We start from the raw sequence: 22,882 nt of genomic DNA, 5'->3' as shown, positions 1-22,882 counted from the left end.
CCTTCCTTTGTAAGCCTCAAGGAATTTGGGGTGGTGGGTTCAGACACGTACACATGGGGTATAAAAGATTTTCACAAATGCTGGTCGGGGTCCTTGGCTAAGAGGAGACTCTGCCTTGGGCCCACCAGTGTAATAAACTGCACTCCACTATCTGCACTGTCCTTCTGAGTTTGTTTCCCGGAAAGCGTGGCTATTACACTGATTTTAATATGTGGGTCACAGGGTTTTCTTGTACAACAGGGTTCTGTCTGTGATTTTTATTCATGAACAGAAGCTAGATCCCAGGATCTCAGAGGCAAGGATGCTGAGGAACCTGCCTTGTCCAATTATCTGGGGGGGAGCTGGGGGTTAGGATTTGATCCTGGGTGTTGTGGTGCTAGTGGTAAAGATTCTGCCTGCCAATGCAGGAGAACAAGAGACCTGGGTCCATCCCTGGGTCGGGAAGATCCCCCAGAGGAGGAAATGGCAACCCACTCTGGTATTCTTGCCTGGAGAATTCCATGGACAGAGGACCCTAGTGGGCTACAGACCGTGGAGTTGCAGTCAGACATGGCTGAGTGAGCAGATAAGCCAAAGTTCTGTTGACTAGCCCACAGACCCGAGTGCTGAAAGCTGAGGCTTAAAACTCACTAGAGGGAGATTAATTTGTAAGGTATAAGGTGCCCTGTTATGAACGGAACGGGTGCCCCCTCCACCCCAAATTCCTATATTGAAGTCCAGCCCCCACTGTGCTGCTGTGGAGGTGGGACCTCTAGGGTAAGTTTAAATAAAGGTCACGAGAGCCGGGCCCTCGTAAGAAGAGACCCCCGGGAGCGCGTCCGTTCATCCATCATCTGTGCACAGGCGCTGAGGGAAGGCCGCCCGAGGACACGGGCGGCGGCTGGCTGGCTGCAAGCCAGGATGAGAGCTCGCACCAGAAAATGAGCTCGCCGCAACCTCAACCTCGGACATCTATCGTCCAGAACTGTGACAGAATAAATTTCTGACATTTGAGCCACTCAGTCTATGACATTTCATCATGGCAGCTGGAGCAGACTACGACATGTGCCCTGAAATGACCTCAGTGGTGAAAAGGAGCAGGTAACCCAGCTGAAGATTAAAAAAAAACTATGGTCCGTTCACCAAGCTACATCATCACGGCTCCCAGGCTATTGCTACCATCTTGTACGCTCCTAAAGGGGGTTCAACACAGCCATTTAACCTGCATATTACTGATGTGGTTACAGGAAAGAACTCGAGGGACTTACCTGGCGGTCCAGTGGCTAAAGACTCCGTGCTCCCAGTGCGGGGTGCCTGGGTTCAATTCCTGGTCAGGGAACTAGATCTCACATGCCACAACTAAAGAGTCCTCATGTTAAAACTAAGACCCGGCACTGCCAAATAAATATATTTTTGGAAAACAAACAAACAAAACTCGAAGATCACTCAGACTTCAGGAACCTGCAGTCTGAAATTTGCTCTGCTCTAAATATCACAAAATGAGGGCCACGCCTGCAGCAGAATTCAATACCAAAGTCAAAAAGTTTTCCTTGAAAATAGATTTAATCTTATTCAAATTAGAAATGTTCTGCATATCTCTTCAAAACCACCTCCAAAGTTCTCCTCATGATACATGAAAAGTTTTCCAGGGAAACTTTATGAAACTACTGAAAGACATCTCCATATTTCCTCAGTGTGGAGCTGTCAAAAAGTACACAAGTGAAAACTTTGAATGTCTGAGCCATTCCCGAGGTGCCTGGGTCATTCACTCTGGAGGAATCGGCGGGGTGGAGGGACTACGGTCACCACGTGCGAACACGTCCCCTCTGCCTTGTCAGTTACACTGGCAGAGCACACAGAGGCAACGGACTCTCAAGGGGAACGTTTCATAGAGCAGAGGGCAACGGACAGGAGCCAGAAACTGGGCAGGAGCTGAACATTAGAGGCTAAGAGTGAAAAATCAACATTCAGTGATCAGTGACCTTAAAGGGCTCAACTCTCCCTTCTTGGCACAAGTGACAGTCCCACCATTCTAAGCTCCCAAATTCTAGAACAAGATAAAAAGATTAACAAAAATAGCGCATGTAGAAACTGCTGATTCTGTGTGCAGAGGATCCACACTGGGACCTCAGGGCGCCCTGGGCAGGCAGCACCCCTGCATGGAGGCGAGGGTCAGGAGAGGAGGCCAGGGGCGAAGAGGCTGCCAACCCGGGGCCTGTGGGCTGCGGATGCTGTGCTTCCTCCTGCCGCCGGGCCGCTGGGCCGCCCATCTCCAAGGAGACCAGGGCCTACTTGGTCATCTTGCGGATCATGTAGTTGAGGATGCCCCCGTTATGGAAATAAGTGAGCTCCACGTCGGTGTCAAACCTCATGACAGCCTGGAAGGTCTTCCCGGTGTCCAGCTGGGAGGACGGAGGAGCAGAGAAGAACAGATGAGGGAGGAGACGAGCCAGCCCTCAGACTGCCCTCCAAGTGCAGTCCACGCCCCGGCAGCACCCAGCACCCGAGCAGGTGCCGGCCGGCCCCAGCCCAGATCCGCTGAGCAGGAAGCTGTGCTTTACTTAACAAGATGCCCCATGTACTGATCTACAAGGTAAAGCCCTGCAGAGCATCTGTGATGGAAGTGAGAGACCCTGAGAATTAGAAACAGCCTCTCGGTGCAGCAGTTACTTGCGATGTTTGGAATATTTTCGAAGCCTTCACCAGGGACGGCCCGGGAAAGGAAGTCTTGGCAGCCAGCAGGCGCTTCATTAAGGCTGTCCCCTGGGCGCTGGCCCAGATGCTCACTCTAGGACGCGGCTCAGCAGCTCAATCTGCCTGGGCGGCTAGATCACCCTGGGACCACGGTGCTGCACCTCATCCTCGCCTTACCCAGGGCTCAGCTGTCGTTTTCACCTCAGTGCTAATCAAAGCCAGGGCCTGGGGTGAGTGTGTCTGTTCACATTTTTATAATAAAAAGCTGCTTTAAATGCCCCACCCCTGAGCTTTTCATCACTATTCTCCCAATACAGGAGACATGAGTTCGATCCCTGGGTGGGGAACTAAGATCGTGCATGACCTGCAGCATGACCAAATTAAAAAAAAAAGACTGATGACAAACATGGGGTCCCTTTAGCTGGACCTGGCATGGAAGGGCACTGACTTACCTTGATCTGGACTTTCATTCGTGGTTTCAGGGTTTCTGGAATGCTGATAGTGTATCGTTCACGCCCGGTGAGTCCCAGGGTGTCTGCATTCTCCCCAGGGAGGTACTCGAGAGGGATCACCCCCATCCCGACCAAGTTACTTCGGTGAATGCGCTCGTAACTCTCCGCTAGGACAGCTCTGATTCCCTGAAGAACGAAGACTGTAAGTAGCTGGGACACAGTTTTTCTTTAACACAGACACTTAACAACAGGATTCTTAGGTCAAAACTCTTCTCCTGCCCAAATTCTCCTTCAATTAGTCCTTTACATAAAATGTTGCTATTATATATATAGCACAGTAGCTAACCAACTGCCTCCACTGTATAAGCAGCAGGTAGGCAATGAAATGAACTCTCCCCTTCTACCTCCACCAACTCTGGATGGAGACACTGTTACTGTGCCCTGCATCCTGGGAGTCAGTGGTCTGTCAGATATTTGAACCCACAAAGTCTAATCACACACTTAGTTTGTGATACAAACTCCCACTGTATCTGGAAACCACACTACAAAGAAACACAAAGAAAATTCATTTTGCCCTTTGAATTTTGGTATTATTGTAGGTTGTATTAGCAGACACAGAATATTTAATCAAAACACAACTTTCAGAACATAGTACAGAGAAAGGAATTGATCACCTGCTGTGTGCTGCTTTTATACCTCCTGTTTCAAGGATCAAATTGCACTGAATGTAATCTTGATATAAAGCTTCCTATAAAGCACATTTTATTGGTAACCTATAACTGACAATATACAGCAATGATCAGTAAACCAGGATACCTGATTAACTAGAACACCCAAATCTCAAATATTAGTTAACTGTAATATAATATTAAGATACCCGTAAAAGCTCTCAACATACTTTCAGATCCCCTGAATCAGGGTCACTCAGGAAGCTTGTTAAAAATGTAGATTCTTAGGTACTTAGAACCCCGGATCTACTGTATCAGAATCTCTTGCAGGAAGCATGGGTGGGAGAGGATGGGATACTTTTAAGTCTGGAGAACCATGGCTAGACAGAGGTGTTCTAAGGTTCTGCTGATATTACAGTCACCAGGAGAGGCTTTTAAAATCCGAAGTCCAGGCCTTTCATCTTACCAACCAAACCAGAACGTCTGGGAATGAGATCCAGGCATAGGTATTTTTTAAATCACAAAGTGTTTCCAAGTTTAAAAGCACAGGTTTAAAAGAGCAGATTCTTTAGGGCAGTTGGTATTTTGTGTAGATTTATGTACATATGTACTGCGTATTTATTCGGGGGGAAGGGGCAATGGTTGTAAACACAGGTTATTCACGCCCCAAGCTCTGTGAGGAGGGCTGTGTGGAGCGGCAGGTCACGCTGCCTGGCCTCTCTTTCTGTGGACAACGTGGCTGAGGCTGGCCAGCTACAGAAGGAAGTGTGCACTGCTGTCTGGGCAGACAGAACTCAGGGCTGTTCTGTAGAGAAGCTGACACTACAGAGTCGGAACCCTAAAAGATGGCTGTTCCCTTGCTCTTTGTATACCCGCTGCTCTCCTGCTCGGGCTTCGCCTCCGCCCTACTCACGCGAACGTGCTTGCCCTCTGCTCCTTAGGCCAGGATGGCCCCACCTGTTAGTTCATTAGAGGGAAACATTTACCCTCTGACCGCTGTTAACTTGAGGGGCTGTGAGGGACATGCCCCAGCCCTGGTTTCCCTGGTAACTACAGCCAACCTGATGTCAATCCCCGCTCTAATAAATGGGAGGAGCCGCCTCCTCCTCCCTGGGGTGAAGACTATCGCGTGTGCCGCCTGCGGTCAGCTGCACCCCACGATGCTTCAGATGTGTAAGAAACCACTGATGCCTCTCTCGCCGGGGCCAGGCTCGCTCTTTGGCCCTGCGGCTGGTGCAGCCCACCCAGACTCTAGAGATCCCCTCTGAGCCGTGACTCGCCTATCCACAGACCTTCCTGTCCCCCCCAGCACCTCCCCCCACGCCCCGACTGTTCCTGCTCTCAATGCTGTTGTCAGCGCCCGGCTCCCTTCCTAAAATCCTTCCTTTTGTAGTTTCTTAGGTTCTTTTCAGCAGTTTCTAGAAAGGGCAGGCCTTCGACAAATTACCAACTAATAACATATCTTTTCTCCACACCCCCACCCACTGCAAACTGATGGGACTTAAAAAGGCGGGGGGGGGGGGTGTGTGATTAAAACCTGGGCGTCTGGAGGGCTGTCTGCCAGACAGTCATATATTTTTTACAGCACATGTGGATATCAACTGACTTGTGCAACGTCTGCCAAGTGCATTGATTTGCTCAAGCCACTGTTATTTAAACTGGTATCAGCTAAGCTATTCTACCCCACCCTGAAGACTGAAGCCAGGCACCACAAGTGGCCCTGCTTGATTCAGGGCCAGCGAAGGGGCCAGACGGAAAGACTCCCTGTGGGGCCCCTCCCACAGGGACAACTTCCGGGTCAAGCCCTGAAATGGCGGAAGGTTCTGAAGAGCGGTCTGTCTACACTGAGAGGGTTTCCTTTTCTACTGAGCCTGTACGCACACCCTTCACTGGCAGTGAAAAGCAGCTGTACAAAGTGCATTCCCTGAGTTTATTCAAAGCTCAGGCTCCTGGGCTTCCCTTGTGGCTTAGCTGGTAAAGTATCTACCTGCAATGTGGAAGACCTGGATTTGATCCCTGGGTTGGGAAGATCCCCTGGAGAAGGGAAAGGCTACCCACTCCAGCATTCTTGCCTGGAGAATTCCATGGACGGTATAGTTCATGTTTGCAAAGAGTTAGACATGACTGAGCGACTTTCACTTTCGGGCTCCTGATGTTTTCTCTTCTGTGAACCTAACAGACGAGACAGTAGCAGCACTGTCCTCACATTGAACTAGGACAAGGGCCTTAAATAAGCTTCAGGTGCTAACCCGAGAACATTAAGAAAATCATGAAACTTTCCCCATAAAAAAAAAAAAAAAAAAGACACACATTCCACACTTCTGGATGTAATTTCATGGACTTCAAGATCCTCCCCTCAACGGTCGTACCGACACACCCAAAGATCCATGGCTCCCAGGGTAGCGACACTTGATGGAGGGGAACCTGCTGACTCCACATTTCTTCACTCAGTGAGGGAAGCCCGGATCACGAAGCAGGAGGCGAGGAAACAGCCCACGCTTCCCCGAGCTTGCCTTGCTCTCCCACAGCATCTTCTTGGAAAGCAAACCAAAGGACGTTCCTTCCGCCTCCCTCCCAGCTTCCCTTCTGGAGCGGGGGGCAGCTGCCTGCAGCGCTGTCTCTGCGTGCTACTCACCAGGAGGAAAGGGCCCTTGGCGGCCCAGTCTCGGGAGCTGCCCGAGCCGTACTCCTTGCCGGCCAGGACGATGAGGGGGAGACCCGCCTGCTGGTACCGCTCAGCGGCGTCGAACACATCAAGCTGAGGAGGAGAGGAGGGAGGTTTTACCGACAGAGTAAAGACACAGCGTGTAGACAGAGGCTAGTGAGTCCTGAGGGGACATGGAGGAGTGTCTGCAGTCGGCCAAGTCAGTGTAAAGTCAAGGGCAAACTCAACCAACCAGTTGCCTGGTCTACAAATTTCCAGTTAATGCCATCTATTAATACTACTTCTTTTCTTCTTCTTTTAAGTCGCTCAGTCATGTCCGACTCTTTGAGACCCCATGGACTGTAGACTACGAGGTTCCTCCATTCATGGGATTCTCCAGGTACTTACCTCTATCAAATTGAATTTTATACTCTTAAGTGAAATGCCTTATTGTCCTAATTGTAGAAAAACATTAAAATCCTAGGGCATCAGGGGAAAAAGGAAATTAGATCAGTTTTTTTTTTTTTTAAAACTCTTCCATTGATTAAAATATCTTAAAGCAAAAGCAGAGAATCCCACCTAAATCTGGGATTTGATTCTGTACCAGAGGCTTGGTGATGGTCAGTTGTAAAGGGTGGCCAAACACAAAAAAAAGGTCACGTGTTTGGAAATTACAAAAATGCAGACTTTTATTCATCACCCTTCTACATGGAGGTCAAGGTAACAATAGTAGAAACACTGATGAAGCACCAATCAATAAAGGACAAGAAAGCATTAAGGAATCTCTTAGTATATATGAGAAACGGCTTTAACAAATAGATTCATTTGTTTCTCACAGGAACTCTGAACATTCTGCTGAGCTGAGGCTTCACAAAGACAGGTGATATCATTGATGGTGAGTAATGAAACTTTTTTTTTTTGTCGCTACTTAAGTCAGAAAATAAGATCCCTCCAAAGAGGGAGTGTTTGATTTGAAAGGAGCTCTAGAAAGGTATATAATCAAACTCTCAAGTAGGCTTTCACAGATTACTACTGTGGTGAAAGGATGGAGACTGTGGTTAATGTCCCACGGCACTGCCTAAATCTAGATAGGATTCTGTCTGTCTTCAGCTGAAGAGAACTCACAAATATAGAAACTGTTGAAAAAAAAAAAGAGTAAAAGCCTGCTCTGTCTAACCAAAAACCCTGGATGCTTTCAAAGACCAGAAAAGAAACAACCTACCCGATACTTTCAGAGGTATCGGTTACTAGTTTGGATATTAAGAATGTGGGAGTGTGTGTTTTAAAGTGCTTTCAAAACGACCACAGAGCTGACAATCCCACGGCAGAGTGGGTTGTGGAACCCAGATGTGCGGACTCAGCAGGTTTGAATTCCGGGCTCCTGGCTTTTCTCTTGTGTGCGTCAAACTGAGAGTAGCAGGCAGCTTATAGAGTACCGGCTCCCTGCACGTGCCCTCTCTTCTAAAGGAAGCATAAAAGTTAGTGGTTTCTTCTGATATCTCACCTCTGGATTCCTAAGTATTTAATTGGTCAGCTCATTTCTCTTTATTATCCATTAAATTCTTAGAGGATTTAGTTCTTTCCACTACCACTCTTGTAGGGCTCTTCCTCTCCCCAACCTCTCCTCTCCAGGGCCTTCTAATATCACTGTCATACCTTTTCTGGCCATATGTTTTAAGTATGTACATGCTATTTACAGCTGAGCCACATAATGGACTCAGATTTCCTTTTCTTGGCAATTAAAAAAATTTTCTTTTCCCACTGGAAATAATAAATCTGTATGCGTGTGTGCGCACGCTCACCTGTTTGTGTCCCTACCCATTAACTCCCAAATATACTACCTAAAGTATTGATACAAATCTTTTCTGAAGGCATTCATATCTATCAGGCGATTTACTTTAAAAATCTTTTTCACGGGGGGTCACTCCTGACGCCCTCATTCCTGTGTGGACCGCTGACTCTCTGAGGTGTGTTCATGTGATGGAGGAGTCTTCCTTCCCCAGCATCCTGGCGATTCCCTGCATTTCCTTTTCCTGGATCCTACATCTTCCCCTATATTTGGTTTATTCTCTCATTTTGGTGGAATACAATTACCAAGTAGCTTTCTGAGACTGGGACTGACAGATTATTTTTAAAGCTTTTGAATATCTGAATGTGTTGTTACTTTAGACTCTCACTTGGCTGGTAGTATGAGGGATACAGATTTTAGGGTGCCAACAATTTTCCTTAGTCTAAGTCTCCTGGGTTGCCTTGAGTGCATCTGATCCCCAGAAGAGTGCACATAAGCTTTTTTTCCCCTCTCCGAAGTTTCTAGATCTTCTCCTTACCTCTGCTGTTCTTACTTTCAAGGTGATGTGACTGGGAGTGAGTAGTACTCATGTGGCTGGGTGTGTGCAGTGGACCTTTCGATCTGGAATCTCAGATTTTGCACTTGAAGAATTTCTTGTGTTAACTCTTAAACAATTTCCTCTCAGATTTAATCTGTTCTTTTTAGCATGTTTATTCAGTCAGATGCTGGTCCTCCTAGGTTCAGGCTTTGATATTCTTACATTTCCTAATTTCCCCTTTGTCTTTCTACCTTCTGGAAGATTTTCTCAACTTTTCCTGTGAAATTTTTTAGGGCCTTTTTTTTTTTTTTAAGAGCTCCTTCTTGTCTTCTGATTACACCAACAGAAAATCATCTCTTAGACGAAACAATTGTTTTTCTTAGTTTTCTTCTACTCTGTGCATTATCTGTTTTTCTCTTTATTCCTCCATTTCTTGTCTAGGTCTGTCTTTCAAGTTCAAGACCTGACTCCAATGTCTCTTCATCTCTGATGCTGTCTCCTTATTTAAGCTGAGGCACTAACCATCTGACTAGGAGTTCTGTGCATGGTAGGGCTGTCAATGAAGGGTCCCACCATGACAGTTGGCATCCCGGAGGCCCTCAAGTCTATTAACTACAAGTCCCTCCTTCGTCTCTTGGGGATTTTACCATTCATCTGTATCTTTTTCACTTAATAGTCTACTGTCCCCACTAGTCACTGAACAAATATGTCCTAGGCACTCACTCTGTGCTGGATGGCTTCACAGGTGGTGCACTGGTAAAGAATCCGCCTGCCAATGCAGGAGACATAAGAGATGTGGGTTTGACCCCTGGGTTGAGAAGGTGCCCTGGAGTAGGAAATGGCAACCCAGTCCAGTACTCTTGCCTGAGAAATCCCATGGACAGAGGAGCCTGGCAGGCTACAGTCCATGGGGTGGCAGAGTTGACTGAGTGACTGCCGCGCGTGCCACCCAGGGTTAACCTCAGAACCTTAAAAAGGAGATGTTATTTCTACTTCGCAAGTAAGAAAAGTGAGGCTCAGAGAGGTTGGTAGATCTCTGAAAAAGGCTCCACAGCTGGTCTGAGGTGGAGCTGGGACTTGAACCCAGGCTTGTCTGACTTCAAGGGCAGGCTTCCCCACGTCTCCCCATGCCTGCCCTCTGTGAACAGACAATTTCAGCTCTAATAAACCAACTCCACGTGGTTCCCATTAGGACCCAAGCAGGCCTGCCCAGTCCTCTATATTCTTCCTTCCCTAACGGTATGATTAAGTAAATGTTACTGAAGTCATAAAACAGCACTTCTTAGTAAATATCCTCCACCTTAACCTGGAATTTCCCCTTCAAGTATTCTGAACTGATGAAACCTCAATTGGAGGCTTTTTAAGCTCAACTCCTAAGAAACAAGATTTAGTTAAAGCATGAAGCAGAAATCTCTAAGCAGGAAAAGGCCTTCCAGTTTAAAAGGACTCTTCTTTAGGGATGACCTCTACATATATGGAACACTTGGCAGAAGGGATTATGTAAAGCAAGAGGTAGGATGTTAAGTGTGGAAAAAAAATAAGACCAAAGGGAAAGGGACAAGGCAAGCATTGAACCACCCAGAGCCTGAGAAATGCTGGCTTCTAGAGGAAGCGCAAGACACCATACTCACAATTTCACCAGAAGGCAGATGGATAGTCTGTGGTGCCTGCTTGTTCAAGAATTTGTTTAATAAGCGGATGTTGGCGAATGTCCCCCGCGCCATGATGGCATCATTCCCTCGGCGGGAGCCGTAGGAGTTGAATTCTCGAGGAGTCAGGCTGATAACGAAAGTAGGAGAGAAGCTGGTTTAGGGAAGTGAGAGATCAAACCTGGCTTACACCATGAAAGGGGGAAAAAATCACAAACCTAGTATTTCTGTGAGTCTACTAAGTATTGTTCTCCAAGACAGAAAAATGTTTCCATAGCTTCGACTGAGGGCCCATTGAGAGGCAGCAGGTGCGATGGTGAATCTATAACCTCCTAGCATCAACCTAGAGTCTTATAAATCTGGGTAGAGCAATCGGGAGGAACTTGAATCAGAGTATTTTATTTATTCAGTAGGGTAGCCTATAAAGCTTCATTAAAGATAAAATGTTAAAAGTGGGTGGAAAAAAAACAAAGAAAGCAAAGGGAATGCTCCGGGTACATCAGTTTGGTGGAGCCGAGAGTGGGGGACACACAAAAAACATTCTGCAAATGAAACAGAATAGGTTCACATTTGTCCGGGAACCCGATGCAATTAAAAACCACGTAACTGGCAACATGACTTAGTATTGTTGTAAGATCAAAAGCAGGGCAGGGACGAAGGAGCAGAACAAGAACTGCTGGTCCTAAAAATCAAAGAAAAATCTGGTCTGTGGGTCCGAATGAAGGGACGTTTTGAGATGTCTGGAACAACATCTTAATGAACAGTGACCAGTTCACTGAGCTGTTTCTTAAAATGCTAGGAACCATGTGTGTTAATGATTTATTCATTAGCTCAATTTTGAAGACTGAGAATCTAAGCATGGGCTTCAGGAGTAGGTGAGTGTGTCTATGAACCCCTGAAATTATGTCCAAAATATGGATATGTATTTTTCTGGAATGGTATATTTCCTTTAATTCTATTCTCTAAAGAGTATCAGTAACCACCAATCAAAAAAGGTGTTGGTTACTTCTCTCTTCCTAGTTTTCTTCTTCCTGCCTCGACTCTATTTCTCTAGATTCTCTGTCCTTAGAAGCCTTTCCCATTCATTCATTCAACAACTTTTCACTGAGTACCAACTACACGCCAGGAGCTGTTAGGTGCCTGGGATGCAGCAAGTCCCTGCTTTTCAGGGCTTACATCCTAGAAGGTAGAGACAGAGGCTTTCTTAAAAGAGCATCCTACACAAGTGTTACTAGACTGTGGTTAAAACCTAAGAAAAGGTAGGCCAGGGCAAGAAGAGTATGGTGGGCGTGACCTTATGGAGGAAGACTCGAACTTGGCGTGGGAGTTAGTTAAGAGGGTATCTTGGGGAAAGGCATCCAAGAGGAGAAAACCGTCAGCCCACCCGAAGGCTGTCAGGCAGAGGGGTACTTGGCCTTGTTTGAACATTCAAGGAACAAGATGGTGGGCAGCGTGTCCCGATCAGTGTGGGTGAGGAGAAGAGCAGGACTCACCAACCCACCTTGAACGTCTCCTGCCCTTTTCTATTTGCTGATGGACTGGCATCTCCCACTCAAGACAGAAACATCTCTTTAAAAGCTCATAATATGAGGACTTTGCTTAGGTGGTCCAGGGCCTAGACACCACACTTCCAGTGCAGTGGGCCTGGGTTCCATCCCTGGTCGGGGAATTAGATCCCACATGCCGCAACTGAGACCCGGTCCAGCCAAATAATAAAACAAACGAATGTTAAAATCTCATATGTATTAGGTTGGCCAAAAAGTTTGTTCGGCTTTTTCTGTAACATCTTAATAGTAGACAACCCTGAGTGAACTTTTTTGGCCAACCCACTATCTGTGTATGGGCAGTTGCCATACATTTTAAAAAGTAGTTGCCCCACGTTAAAGAAAAATCTCGACACAGGCCACTGTGCGTTCACCTCCTCTAGATCTGGGCTGTCTTCTTAAACTCACAGCACACACATCCTGGGGAATAGGAGATATTCTCGATCTGAATAAACAGACTGTCTCATGGGATGCACCAGGAAAAGGCAGAGACTGAATGAGCATGAGAGAGGGGGAAAGTTGTGAAGAGAATGGGTTACCCGCCCAGCAAGTCAGGGGAAGGGCAAGGTGGCTGTCCTCTCCCACTGGGAAAAAAAAAAAAAAAAGCTTCAATTCTGTTTCTCATATTGACTCTGGGCCCTGTCCCTGAAGAAGGTGATTCAGGAAGTGGGGATGGGGGCCAGGAACATTCATCTCCCCAGACGAATCTTGAGAAAGTCAGATCTGGGATAGACATTGACTGATACTGGTACACTATGGTGGTGGTTTAGTGTCCGACTCTTTGTGACCTCATGGACTAGCCCGCCAGACTCCTCTGTCCATGGGGGCTCTCCGGGCAAGAATACTGGAGTGGGTTGCCATGTCCTTCTCCAGGGGATCTTCTTGACTCAGGGTTGGTTAAATAGCAGTATATAATATTAGTGTAATACCTGTTAAAATAGGTATATGACTGAAGGATTGCTGAATGGATGTATAAATTGCAAATTCTCACAGCTGTTTTCTGTAAAGGATGTGTCTCTTGGGAGTTCCTTGGTGGTCCAGTGGATAAGACTCTGCGCTTCCAATGCTGGGGTCCTGGGTTCTATCCCCAGTCAGGGAACTAAGATCCTACATACTACAACCAAGTCCATATGCCACAACTACTGAGCCTGTGCGCTCCAGAGCCCACACGCCACAACTAGAGAGTCTATGGGCTGCAACAAAGACCCAGCACAGCCAAAATAAATAGTAAACTAAAACCCAACATATGTCTCTCAACCAGGAAATGTCAGTGCATTTCTGGTTATACCCCTGCCAAGTGCTTCAAGTATAACCAGGCCACACAGGGGAAGAGTGGAGCCTTGTACATAAACGATCAGCCAAGCTGGTGGCAGGGATGACAGCTGAGTCTAATAAGTACGCTTGCTCAAAAAGAAGGTCTCCACGTGCTAGGGTTCACGTGCTGGTGGATTCTCTAGTAGCTTCAAAGCAACAAACAGAAAGATTGATTGCTTTTCAGGCTCCAGGGTTCAGTGAAAAACTGGAGTCTGATGCCAAACAGACCTCATGGAAAGAGGATTAATGACCTCATGCTGTCCCTTTTGTCTTCAGGCTTCCCCTGCTTCCCTCATAACTTACCCTCTGTTAGTTAAGTAGCGAGCAGCAGGGCTGTTTCTTGCGATGTTTCCAGCTGGAGAGATGTGGTCTGTTGTTACTGAATCTCCCAAGTTTAACAGCACATAGGCATCCACGATAGACTTAGGGGGCTGAAGATCCAAAGTCTAGCAAAGAACACAGTAAGTCAGTGTTTGCCCGGGTTTTCTCCAATGCATCACCAGGGGGGCCTCAACAGCAGGGGTCCACGGATCTGAACCTGATGACAGCCCTACATCAACACATAGAGAATTCTCGTTTTACTGGGTTTATCAGGGGTGTTTAGTAAAGCAAAGTGAATTTATGCAAGATATTCATATCTCATCCTTGAAGGAGGTGAAGTATTGGCACTATCCCCTCAAAAGCAAAAGGGATGCTGCCGCAAATGACATTCTTTCTCCACATTCAGAGAAGGTCCCAAGTGCTGAGTACAGCAGGAGTCCTGCCTTCTACTCACATCCTCTCATCCCCTCCTCCCACCAGGAGAGCACAGACTCCTGAACATCAGCTTCAGAGAAGATGTCCCTTGTTTGTATGGGTATGAGGCTTAAGTATGGCAGGTCCTGGAGGCTGTTCTCCTGGACAGCCCCCCTCAGACGTTACTGAGTCTCTGTCCCGGCGATACTTGATCTCCAGGGGTCTCTGCACAGCCACACAGAAGCCCTGGACAGACAAAACTACAGGCCCATGCCAGCCAAATAACCCAGCTTCCTCAAGCTCTCCCCAGTGTTATCTGCTCAAGTGTGTAAAGGTTTCAACGAAGCAGGTAGTCAAAGCGAGGGTACTGGTTAATCAAGTAGATTTTACAAGCCAAGAAACTTTTTGAAGAACACATTTTGTTAAAAAAAAAAAAAGGGCCTACCAGGTCTTCAAAGAATGGTGGTGATTTAATGTATGTAGATTTGGGATTCCAACAATATAGCTTATCTGACGGGGCTGCTAGGGCATTCCAGCTCTCATTCACAGTCTTGGGGAGAAAGAAAAAAAGGACAGGCAGGTCTAATCACAGTTCATCCTGAGGAAGACTTAACATGTGAACATAATACATATATTCAAGCTAACAGTATAGTAAAACCAATTCTTAGCCTAAATGGTCACACAACATGTCTATACAAAGATAACACCATGCCAAGTAATTTACAAATACACATGCGCTGTGACAGGCCATCTCTAAAATGACCGCATTTTAGATTCCTATTTAAATTAGACCCCATTTAAATGATTCCCAGGAGGATTCCTGCCTCGTGGGAATCCTACCCGTAAATGAACCCGTCCTGCTGGGTGAGGGCTGAGCCTAGCGACTCATTTCCAGGATTAGGTTATAGAGACTGTCTTCTGTCTCCTCACCCTCTTACTTGCTCTTGTTGGCTCTGATGGAAGCCAGTCACCATGCTGTGAAGAGACCCGCTAGTAAGGCCCTGACGGGGGTGTCTCTCGCTGACAGTCAGTGAGAAGCTGAGGCCTTCACCCATAGCATGCGAGGTCCTTTATCCTGCCAATGACCACACAAGCGGTCTAAGAACTGGCTCCTCCCCAGTCAAATCATCAGGTGAGACCACAGCCTCAGATGACACCTGGAAGGAAGCCTTGTGAAGGCAGACACACCCTGTTAAGCGGCACCTCCATTTCTGACCCACAGACACAGGTAAGAAGTGTTTGCTGTTTTAATTCACTAAGTTCAGGAGTAATGTGTTGCAGAGCAATAGGTAACTAACACACATAATTTATGAAATAACAATCCAGGTTGTACCCGAGGGGAAGTTATTGATGCTCTGAAGATTTGGGGAGGTAGACTTCCGGTCACAAGGACATTAGATAGTGACGGCCACCATGCGTTCAACTTGGCTTGAACTTGCTCCACGTCATTAACTCAGCCTCTGGAGAAATGCATTTAGCCCAGTATCCACCAAACTGCCTTGAACCATTTCCCAAAGAGCAGCTTAAGGGATTCACGGTGTGTGAGTGTGACTCCCATCTGACTCTGCTGCCCAGTCTGCCCTCGTATTTCAAGCTACCAGCCCCAGCCAGAAGCCCTGGGGTCAGCCTAACACAGAAACCAGGGAAAAGGGTAACATTCGAGAGTCTCGGAGAGTGGTATCGAGCCCCATACATTTCCCCCTGTTTGTAAAATGCACAGGAAGTTTTCTTTTTTTTTTTTAATTTCAGCAGCTTCATAGTTTGGTGCTTCCTACTGAGTGGCTTTTATTTGTTACTCTTTGAAGCCGGCAGATAAATCTGAGCGGTGTGTTCAGCCATGTGGCCCCTCAGTGACACACTATAGGGACACTGGGCTCCTCATCCACAGCTCATGCTCACCCTGGGCTGTCAGAGGAAGAGGGGAGCCACGCAGAGCTAGCCAGGAGCCGCATCCGTGCTGAGTCCACGCCTCCTGAGCCTGCTGCTCAGGCGTCCAAATCTGGGAACAGCTGGGGAGAGTGGGGTCTGGAAGAGCCTGAATTGTAAGAGTAAAATGACTGTACCACTTTCCCAGTCATCTGAAGAAATACCACTTTGTCTGGTTGATACTGACACTAGCCTCAAGGTTGGCAGAGATGACGTGGAGGAGCGACTTCCCCTTGACACTGGGGTGGGGACCTCACCTCTATTTTCTGGTAGACCTCCTTAAACATCCCGGGGATCACGTACTGACGCTCCACCGCCTGGATCTCGTCTCTGGTCGGCCAGATGTCTTTCAGAAATATCTGCTGTCCCTTGGCATTGACCCCTGGGGAGAAATTGCTTATTAGTGAGATGAACTTCATCTCATATCCAATTTTCATGGTCACAGGCAGTCAGCCCAGTCTCATTGTTCAGAGCAGTTACATTCAGTAAATTCTCTGTGCACACTTAGAGAACACTCAGTCACTGCCCACAAGAAACACACAGGTTAGGCTCCCAAGGGTGTTTATCCACAACATTGTTGTCAACTGATCAATACGTAATGCTGTTTCATGTATTTCTGTTTACATACTATTGATGCATTCACACTGAACTCATGAGCCTGTCTAACATGAGGCCTGTCACAGCCTTCCTGGGCTCAGGAATACTCCACAGCACTTTAGCCCTACTCTCAGAGGTCATCTTAAACAGTAAAACCACCCAGAAAAAGCACAAAAGTGTGAAAAACATGATGCTATCTGGAGCACAAACAGGACACTTGTTTGCAGCATGAGACCTGAATAAAAAGACAGAGTGTCACCTTGCTTGACCTCAGCGGAGAGAGGCACGGTGAGTTTTCACCACCTCGTGCATGTCTGTGAGTGACCATGGGAGTGTGATGAGCACTGATTTTGGGGGTGAAAATCCACTTCAATGAGTAGAAAAAATTTGAAAATACGGAATACATATGTAATGAGGATCAGCTGCACGTCTAAAGCTGTGATTTCCTTAAAGTCAAGTCTAGGGCACCGTTTTCATATTATCTAATCTGCGTAGCACGGACTGAGGAGGGCACACAGGAGGCCAGGGGAAAGGAAACAAAGCATCAGGTCCCCCAAGCTTTGAGAAGCGTCACACTGCGGACGTGTTCCTACAGCAGAGAGATTAAAACCAGGCTATCGTGAGACTGAAGCAGGCGCTGGAAAGGGAGGGGCTGGAGCAGAGGCCAGAATGGCAAGACCTCCATTACTCTTGGTGTTTCTTTCCCTTTTTGTCCCTTCCCCTTTATAAATTCTTGTTTAGCTATTTTAATTATGTCTTAGCTGTATGCTGGGAAAGGAAGCAAAGACCCTTCTTCCTCCTCTGATCTTTGGAGATTCTAGGCTTCATTATTTATTAAGGAAAACAATAACTTTTTTTCCAGTAACGTTTTCAAATTCATTGGGGGGAAAACAAAATTGTAACCCCACAAATCAGATCTTACCCAGTGGCTCTTTCTCAAAGTCGATCCTGATGGTCCCAGCAATCGCATAGGCTATTACTAAGGGCGGAGAGGCTAAATAGTTGGCCCGGGTATTGGGGTGGACTCGCCCTTCAAAGTTCCTGTTCCCAGACAGCACTCCGACAGCTACAAGGTCCCCCTGTGTGAGGAAGGGGGAAACAGGTCACAAAGACAACAGACTGCCTGGGCTTCCTAGACCCAGCTGCTGAAGTTCACCTTTAAGTCAAGTAGCCCTTTAAGCTTCCCCTGCACTGGTCCTCTCCCCGGGGAAGGAGACCACACAGGGTGACCCTGGGGGAGACATGCTGGGTCAAAAGCAGCAGAGAGACGCACTGGATGGTTTCTGCTCATGAGGAAATACCAGATGGGTCAGGAGGCAGCATCCTAGTTATTCTGCAGCCGGGGGCCCAGGAACAGGGGGGGAAGATGACAGGTTGACAGCTAGAGGAAGCCACACTGGCTGACAGGGATTCTATAATCAGTGCAAGCAGACAAAATAGTATTTTTCAACGCTAGAGAATTTATGGGACAAAAATCAAGCCAATGAGTTTATGTTCAGTTGTCTGACTTGGAACCAGCCTGCAGACAACAGGAACGAATGATTCTGGTGCCGTCACGTGCATGGGGCATGCGCCGGCCAGGCACCGCACTAAGGCCTTTGTGTCCACTATCACCATGATGCTCGCAGTTTTCTGAAACACATACTGTTATCCCTTCCCGTTTACAGCTGTGAAAACTGAGGCACAAAGAGGTTCATGAACTTGCTCAAAGATATACAATTAATAAGTTTAACTCAACTCCAAAGACCATTCTCTTAACCACATACACCCCATGCTTCCCTGAACTTTCTTTAAAATTACCAGCATTTCATGCCACATCATATGAAAAAGAAAGACCCACAGGCTCCCCTGTAATTACCTGCACGATGGCCTCTACCACAGCCTCCGGTAAGGGCCCGCTGTTGCCGATACAGGTCATGCAGCCGTAGCCCACCACATCGAACCTGGTGTGGGAGAGAAGCGCGGGGTGCAGGATGGCTCCCAGTGGGCCCGCCTGCTGGTTCCTGGAGACCACTGACTTACAGAAGGTTAACACAGGGCTGTCTCTGTGAGGCTTTCATTCTCGGGAGCGTTTTGATCTACTATTCATTCATCCCAAATCATTCGGTTAAGACTCCTTTTTATAATTTACTTTAAAAAAAGACTGAAGTATAGTTGATTTTATATTGTATTTTACCTATTTTATACCTAGTAGTGTGTATCTGTTAATCCCATACTCCTAATCCCTCCCCCTTCCAAATCCCCGACTTTCCCTTTGGTAACAATAAGTTTGCTTTCTCTATCTGTGAGTCTGTTTCTATTTTGTAAAAAGACTCATTTACATCATTTTTTAAAGATTCCACATATTAGTGCTAATATATAATATTTGTTTTTTTCTGCTGACTCACTTCATTTAGTACCATATTCTCTAGGTCCATCCATATTGTTGTGAATGGCGATATTTCATTCTGTTTTCTGGCTGAGTAGTATTCTGTTATGTATATATCTTTTTATCCATTCATCTGTTGATGGACACTTAGGTTGCTTCCATGTCTCAGCTATTACAAATAGTGCTGCTATGAACATGTGGGTACATTTATCTTTTCGAATTAGAGTTTTTGTCTTTTCCAGATATATGCCCAGGAGTGGAACTGCTGGATGATATGGTAGCTCTACTATTTTTAGTTTTTTAAGGAACCTCCATACTGCTTTCCATATTGGTGACACCAATTTACATCCTCACCTACAGTGTAAGAATGTTCCCTTTTCTCTACACCCTCCACACCCTCTCTAGCATTTATTATTTGTAAGACTTTTTGATGATGGCCATTCTGACTGGTGTAAGGTGATACCTCATTGTGGTTTTGATTTGCATTCCTCTAATTATTAGTGATATTGAGGATCTTTTTATGTGCCTGTTGGCATCTGTAAGTCTTCTTTGAAAAAATGTCTATTCAGGTCATCTGCTCATTTTTTGACTGGGTTGTCGGTCTGATATTGAGCTGTATGAGCTATCTGTATATTTTGGAAATTAACCCCTTGTTGGTTGCATTGTTTGCAAATATTTTCTCCCATTCTATAGCTTTTCTTTTAATTTTGCTGATGGTTTACTTTGATGTGCAGAGTTTTTTTGATTCCCTTTAGGTTCTATTTATTTTTGCTTTTATTTCTTTTGCCTTGGGATATTGCTATGACTTATGTCAGAGACTGTTTTGCCTATGTTCTCTTCTAGTAGTTTTATGGGGTCATGTCTTACATTTAAGTCTTCAAACCATTTTTAGTTTATTTTTGTATATAGTGTGAAGAGTATCCTAATTTCATTCATTTAAATGAGGCTGTCCAGCTTTCCCAAACCACTTACTGAAGATACTGTCTTTTCTCCATCGCATATCCTTACCTCCTTTGTCGAAGATTAATTAACTATTGGTGAATGGGTTTATTTCTGGTCTCTCTACTTCATATAATTTACTTTTATAAGTAATTTGCTTTTTAAATTTGTAAGTAAATTATGAGGAGACTACCTAAATGATCTGTAATTTTTAAAAGTCGAAATCAGATATCTGATATCTTGATTCACTATTCTTATTATATAATCCCAGGGACTTCCAAACTTTTATGAGGTTCATAATAAAATCTATGTCAATTAAATTAGTAATAGTGAGTTACTAGGAGAAACTGTATTTGGAAACAAATAACTGACTTCAGTGAATCACAACATTTCCAGGTACGTGAAATAATTATTTTCATACAGAGGGCAGACTCTCTGTGGCAGAGCCAATATTAGCCCACAGCACACCTTCACGTAACTGAGAAAAGTTGCCCACTCCCCTAGGAGTGCAGTGCTACAGCGGAGCACGGGCTTGATATCAGCCCACACTGTCTTCACAGATACCCTTGTCTGATGAACAACCAGCACAACTGTACGGGAAGGACGTGCCTGTTGGAAAGTGAGGGTTAAAGTCTGCAGTATGCAATCAGATACCATCAGATAAGCTTACATCCATTTCAAGGTGACTTAGCAAGGTATCTGTGGAATACAATGCAACAAAAGCAGTGGTGTAAGAGACTTCTCCCTCACCCAAGCTGAGACAGGTAAGGCATGACTCCGCTTTCCCGCAGGTAGTAGGTGACCACACCACTTCCGGGAGACAGGCTAGTTTTGATGTAAGGCTTCACGCTCAGGCCTGCATCCACAGCCTTCTTCGCTAACAAGCCTGTGAAACAGTAAACACAGACATGGTTGCAGGCTGCCCACTCTAGGCACTACAGACAGTTCAGGAAACACTGACTTTGGTCTGTACTTCTGCACCGCCTGCCAGGACCCCACTCACGCTGGTGCTTTCTGCCATTTTTTGCTGCCTAATAGAAACCAAAGCCTGGCGTGCTGCAGTCCACGGGGTTGCAAAGAGTCAAAGACGACTGACGGATGAACAGTAGAAATCAAACGCTCACTAGCACAAAGTCATTCACGTTTGTTCAGTAAGCTCAGAACGAGCCATGGACGTGAATGACATGAAAAGAGAAGTGCTTTTTGTTTTTTAAAGAGATAAACCATTCATGATTATATTATTGAGTGAGTTTTTCATTTCTGGAGGGAAAGCAATCTTTCTAATTGGATAAAAAATAATTGGAAGGGCCTGTTCTTAAAGTATACGAACTGTGTACTAGTTGGTGAGGAGTACAGTCCACCTAGAAGTTAAAAATCTTGTTCTCAGATATTTCTTAAAGTGGAAGATCAAGGGCTGTTGGGTCACTTGATTCTGGGCAAATCCAGAGGCTATGTACGACAGGGACACTTGGGTGCTCTGACTTAGGACATCTCACGAAGTAGGAAAGAAAGAAGGAGTGTGGGTACTAAGAGACAAGAAGCTACAGACAAGCTGGTGTCTTGTCTTAAGGAAACTTGTTTGTCCAAAGCTTAGGGGCAAGAGACGAATACTTGGACAAAGAAAGGTTTCCTTATGCACCCGTCCACTTCATAAAGAAAGAACTATTTGTGTGTGGACACAAGAGGAACTCTTCGGGATATTTTAAAACTTGGAAACTAGAGGGACCTTATATTAGTGAAACTCTGCATGTAAACATTAAATAACCAGAACTGCACAATAGGCAGATAAGTTTTATCAACCAAGTGCCCTGTGTGCTAATTCGGATGCACTTGGCAATGTATCTAAGACTAAATGCCACTGTATAAAAAGGGATTTTATGAAGAACAATCTGTGGCATGAAAACATTTTTTCCTTTTTCTAAATTCAGACACAAGATTCTAGGCTTTACCAGAAATTCATCTTTCCTTCCTCTCTCTTCCTTATTTTCTGTGTTAATTCTAAAGACCATACTACTTTAAATATTTTATATTGGGCACTATTTATTGAATAGACATTTCTGGGCCAATTAGTCTCAGCATCTGGGAAGGACAAGGTTCAGGGAACTACGAAAGTCAAAGTGTTAGTCACTCGGTCGTGTCCGACTCTTTGCGACCCCATGGACTGTAACCCAGCAGGCTCCTCTGTCCATAGGACTCTGCAGCAAGAATACTGGAGTGGGTTGCCATTCCCTTCTCCAGGGGACCTTCCCAACCCAAGGATCAAATCTGGGTCTCCTGTCCTGCAGGTAGATTCTTTGTGGTCTGAACCACCAGGGAAGCCCCACACATAGAACTTAATTAAACCCTTGGGTTATGTCTTGGAAATTCCCACCCACATGTCCACAAGACCACCAGATGTATTTACCTGCCCCTAACATCACAGATGGATTACTGGTGTTTGTGCAGCTAGTAATGGCAGCGATTACCACAGAACCATGAGCAAGGGTGAACTTGCTGTTATTATAGATAAATGTCTTATGGTCATTATGATGGTCTGGAGCAACCTGGAATCCTTTAAATCCTTGCTATAGGAAGAAAAAAAGAAAATATATATATATATGGTCAAAAGTTCTCACTTTGGAAGGAGAAGAAGCACTTTGGCAATTATAATTCTTAAAACATAAACATCTCAGCTGGTAAACTCTGAAATGCTACAGAAAAATTAAAGTTCCCTTTCCTTTTTTAAAAACTTTATAAAAGGGAGTCATGATTTCTGAATCTTATTTTGCTTTGAAATTATTAGCAATTACCTCCTTCCCACCATAAATATTGAAACACTACAACTACAAATTTAGCTTAAAGTTAGTCTAACTCAAGCAATTAGTACAGATTTAATGGCAACAGAGGGCAGAGACACTAACCATACGGAAATTTAGAAAAAGGTGCCATTTTGCCCAGATTCAGCCAAGAATGAGCAATGAGGCGAACACAGTGCAGCTGAACATTTGGTAAAAGGCTGGTGTCCCATGGATAAAACCCATCACTAGTCTTAATCATTCATTTGGGA

At 45.6% G+C, this 22,882-nt stretch overlaps 1 protein-coding gene across 1 annotated transcript in view; it reads right to left on the bottom strand.

The window, feature by feature from the left end:
* Positions 1 to 1,523: 1,523 nt before the first annotated feature.
* Positions 1,524 to 22,882, bottom strand: part of LOC122453014 (cytoplasmic aconitate hydratase) — a 66,062-nt gene continuing 44,703 nt past the window's right edge. The window contains exons 11-21 of the mRNA XM_043486813.1: positions 22,241 to 22,400; positions 20,587 to 20,722; positions 18,388 to 18,472; positions 17,452 to 17,608; positions 16,190 to 16,314; positions 14,452 to 14,556; positions 13,575 to 13,717; positions 10,396 to 10,543; positions 6,429 to 6,551; positions 3,126 to 3,311; positions 1,524 to 2,381 (exon numbers count right to left, since the gene is read on the bottom strand). Of these exons, the coding sequence (XP_043342748.1) occupies positions 2,268 to 2,381; positions 3,126 to 3,311; positions 6,429 to 6,551; positions 10,396 to 10,543; positions 13,575 to 13,717; positions 14,452 to 14,556; positions 16,190 to 16,314; positions 17,452 to 17,608; positions 18,388 to 18,472; positions 20,587 to 20,722; positions 22,241 to 22,400 (1,482 nt within the window). The 3' untranslated portion in view covers positions 1,524 to 2,267. The remainder of the gene's footprint in view (positions 2,382 to 3,125; positions 3,312 to 6,428; positions 6,552 to 10,395; positions 10,544 to 13,574; positions 13,718 to 14,451; positions 14,557 to 16,189; positions 16,315 to 17,451; positions 17,609 to 18,387; positions 18,473 to 20,586; positions 20,723 to 22,240; positions 22,401 to 22,882) is intronic.

This window comes from Cervus canadensis, chromosome 14, assembly GCF_019320065.1.
Source record: "Cervus canadensis isolate Bull #8, Minnesota chromosome 14, ASM1932006v1, whole genome shotgun sequence".
NCBI lineage: Eukaryota > Metazoa > Chordata > Mammalia > Artiodactyla > Cervidae > Cervus > Cervus canadensis.
The sequence above is the reverse complement of the archived record's forward strand: the minus strand, read 5'-3'. Positions and strand labels throughout refer to the sequence as shown.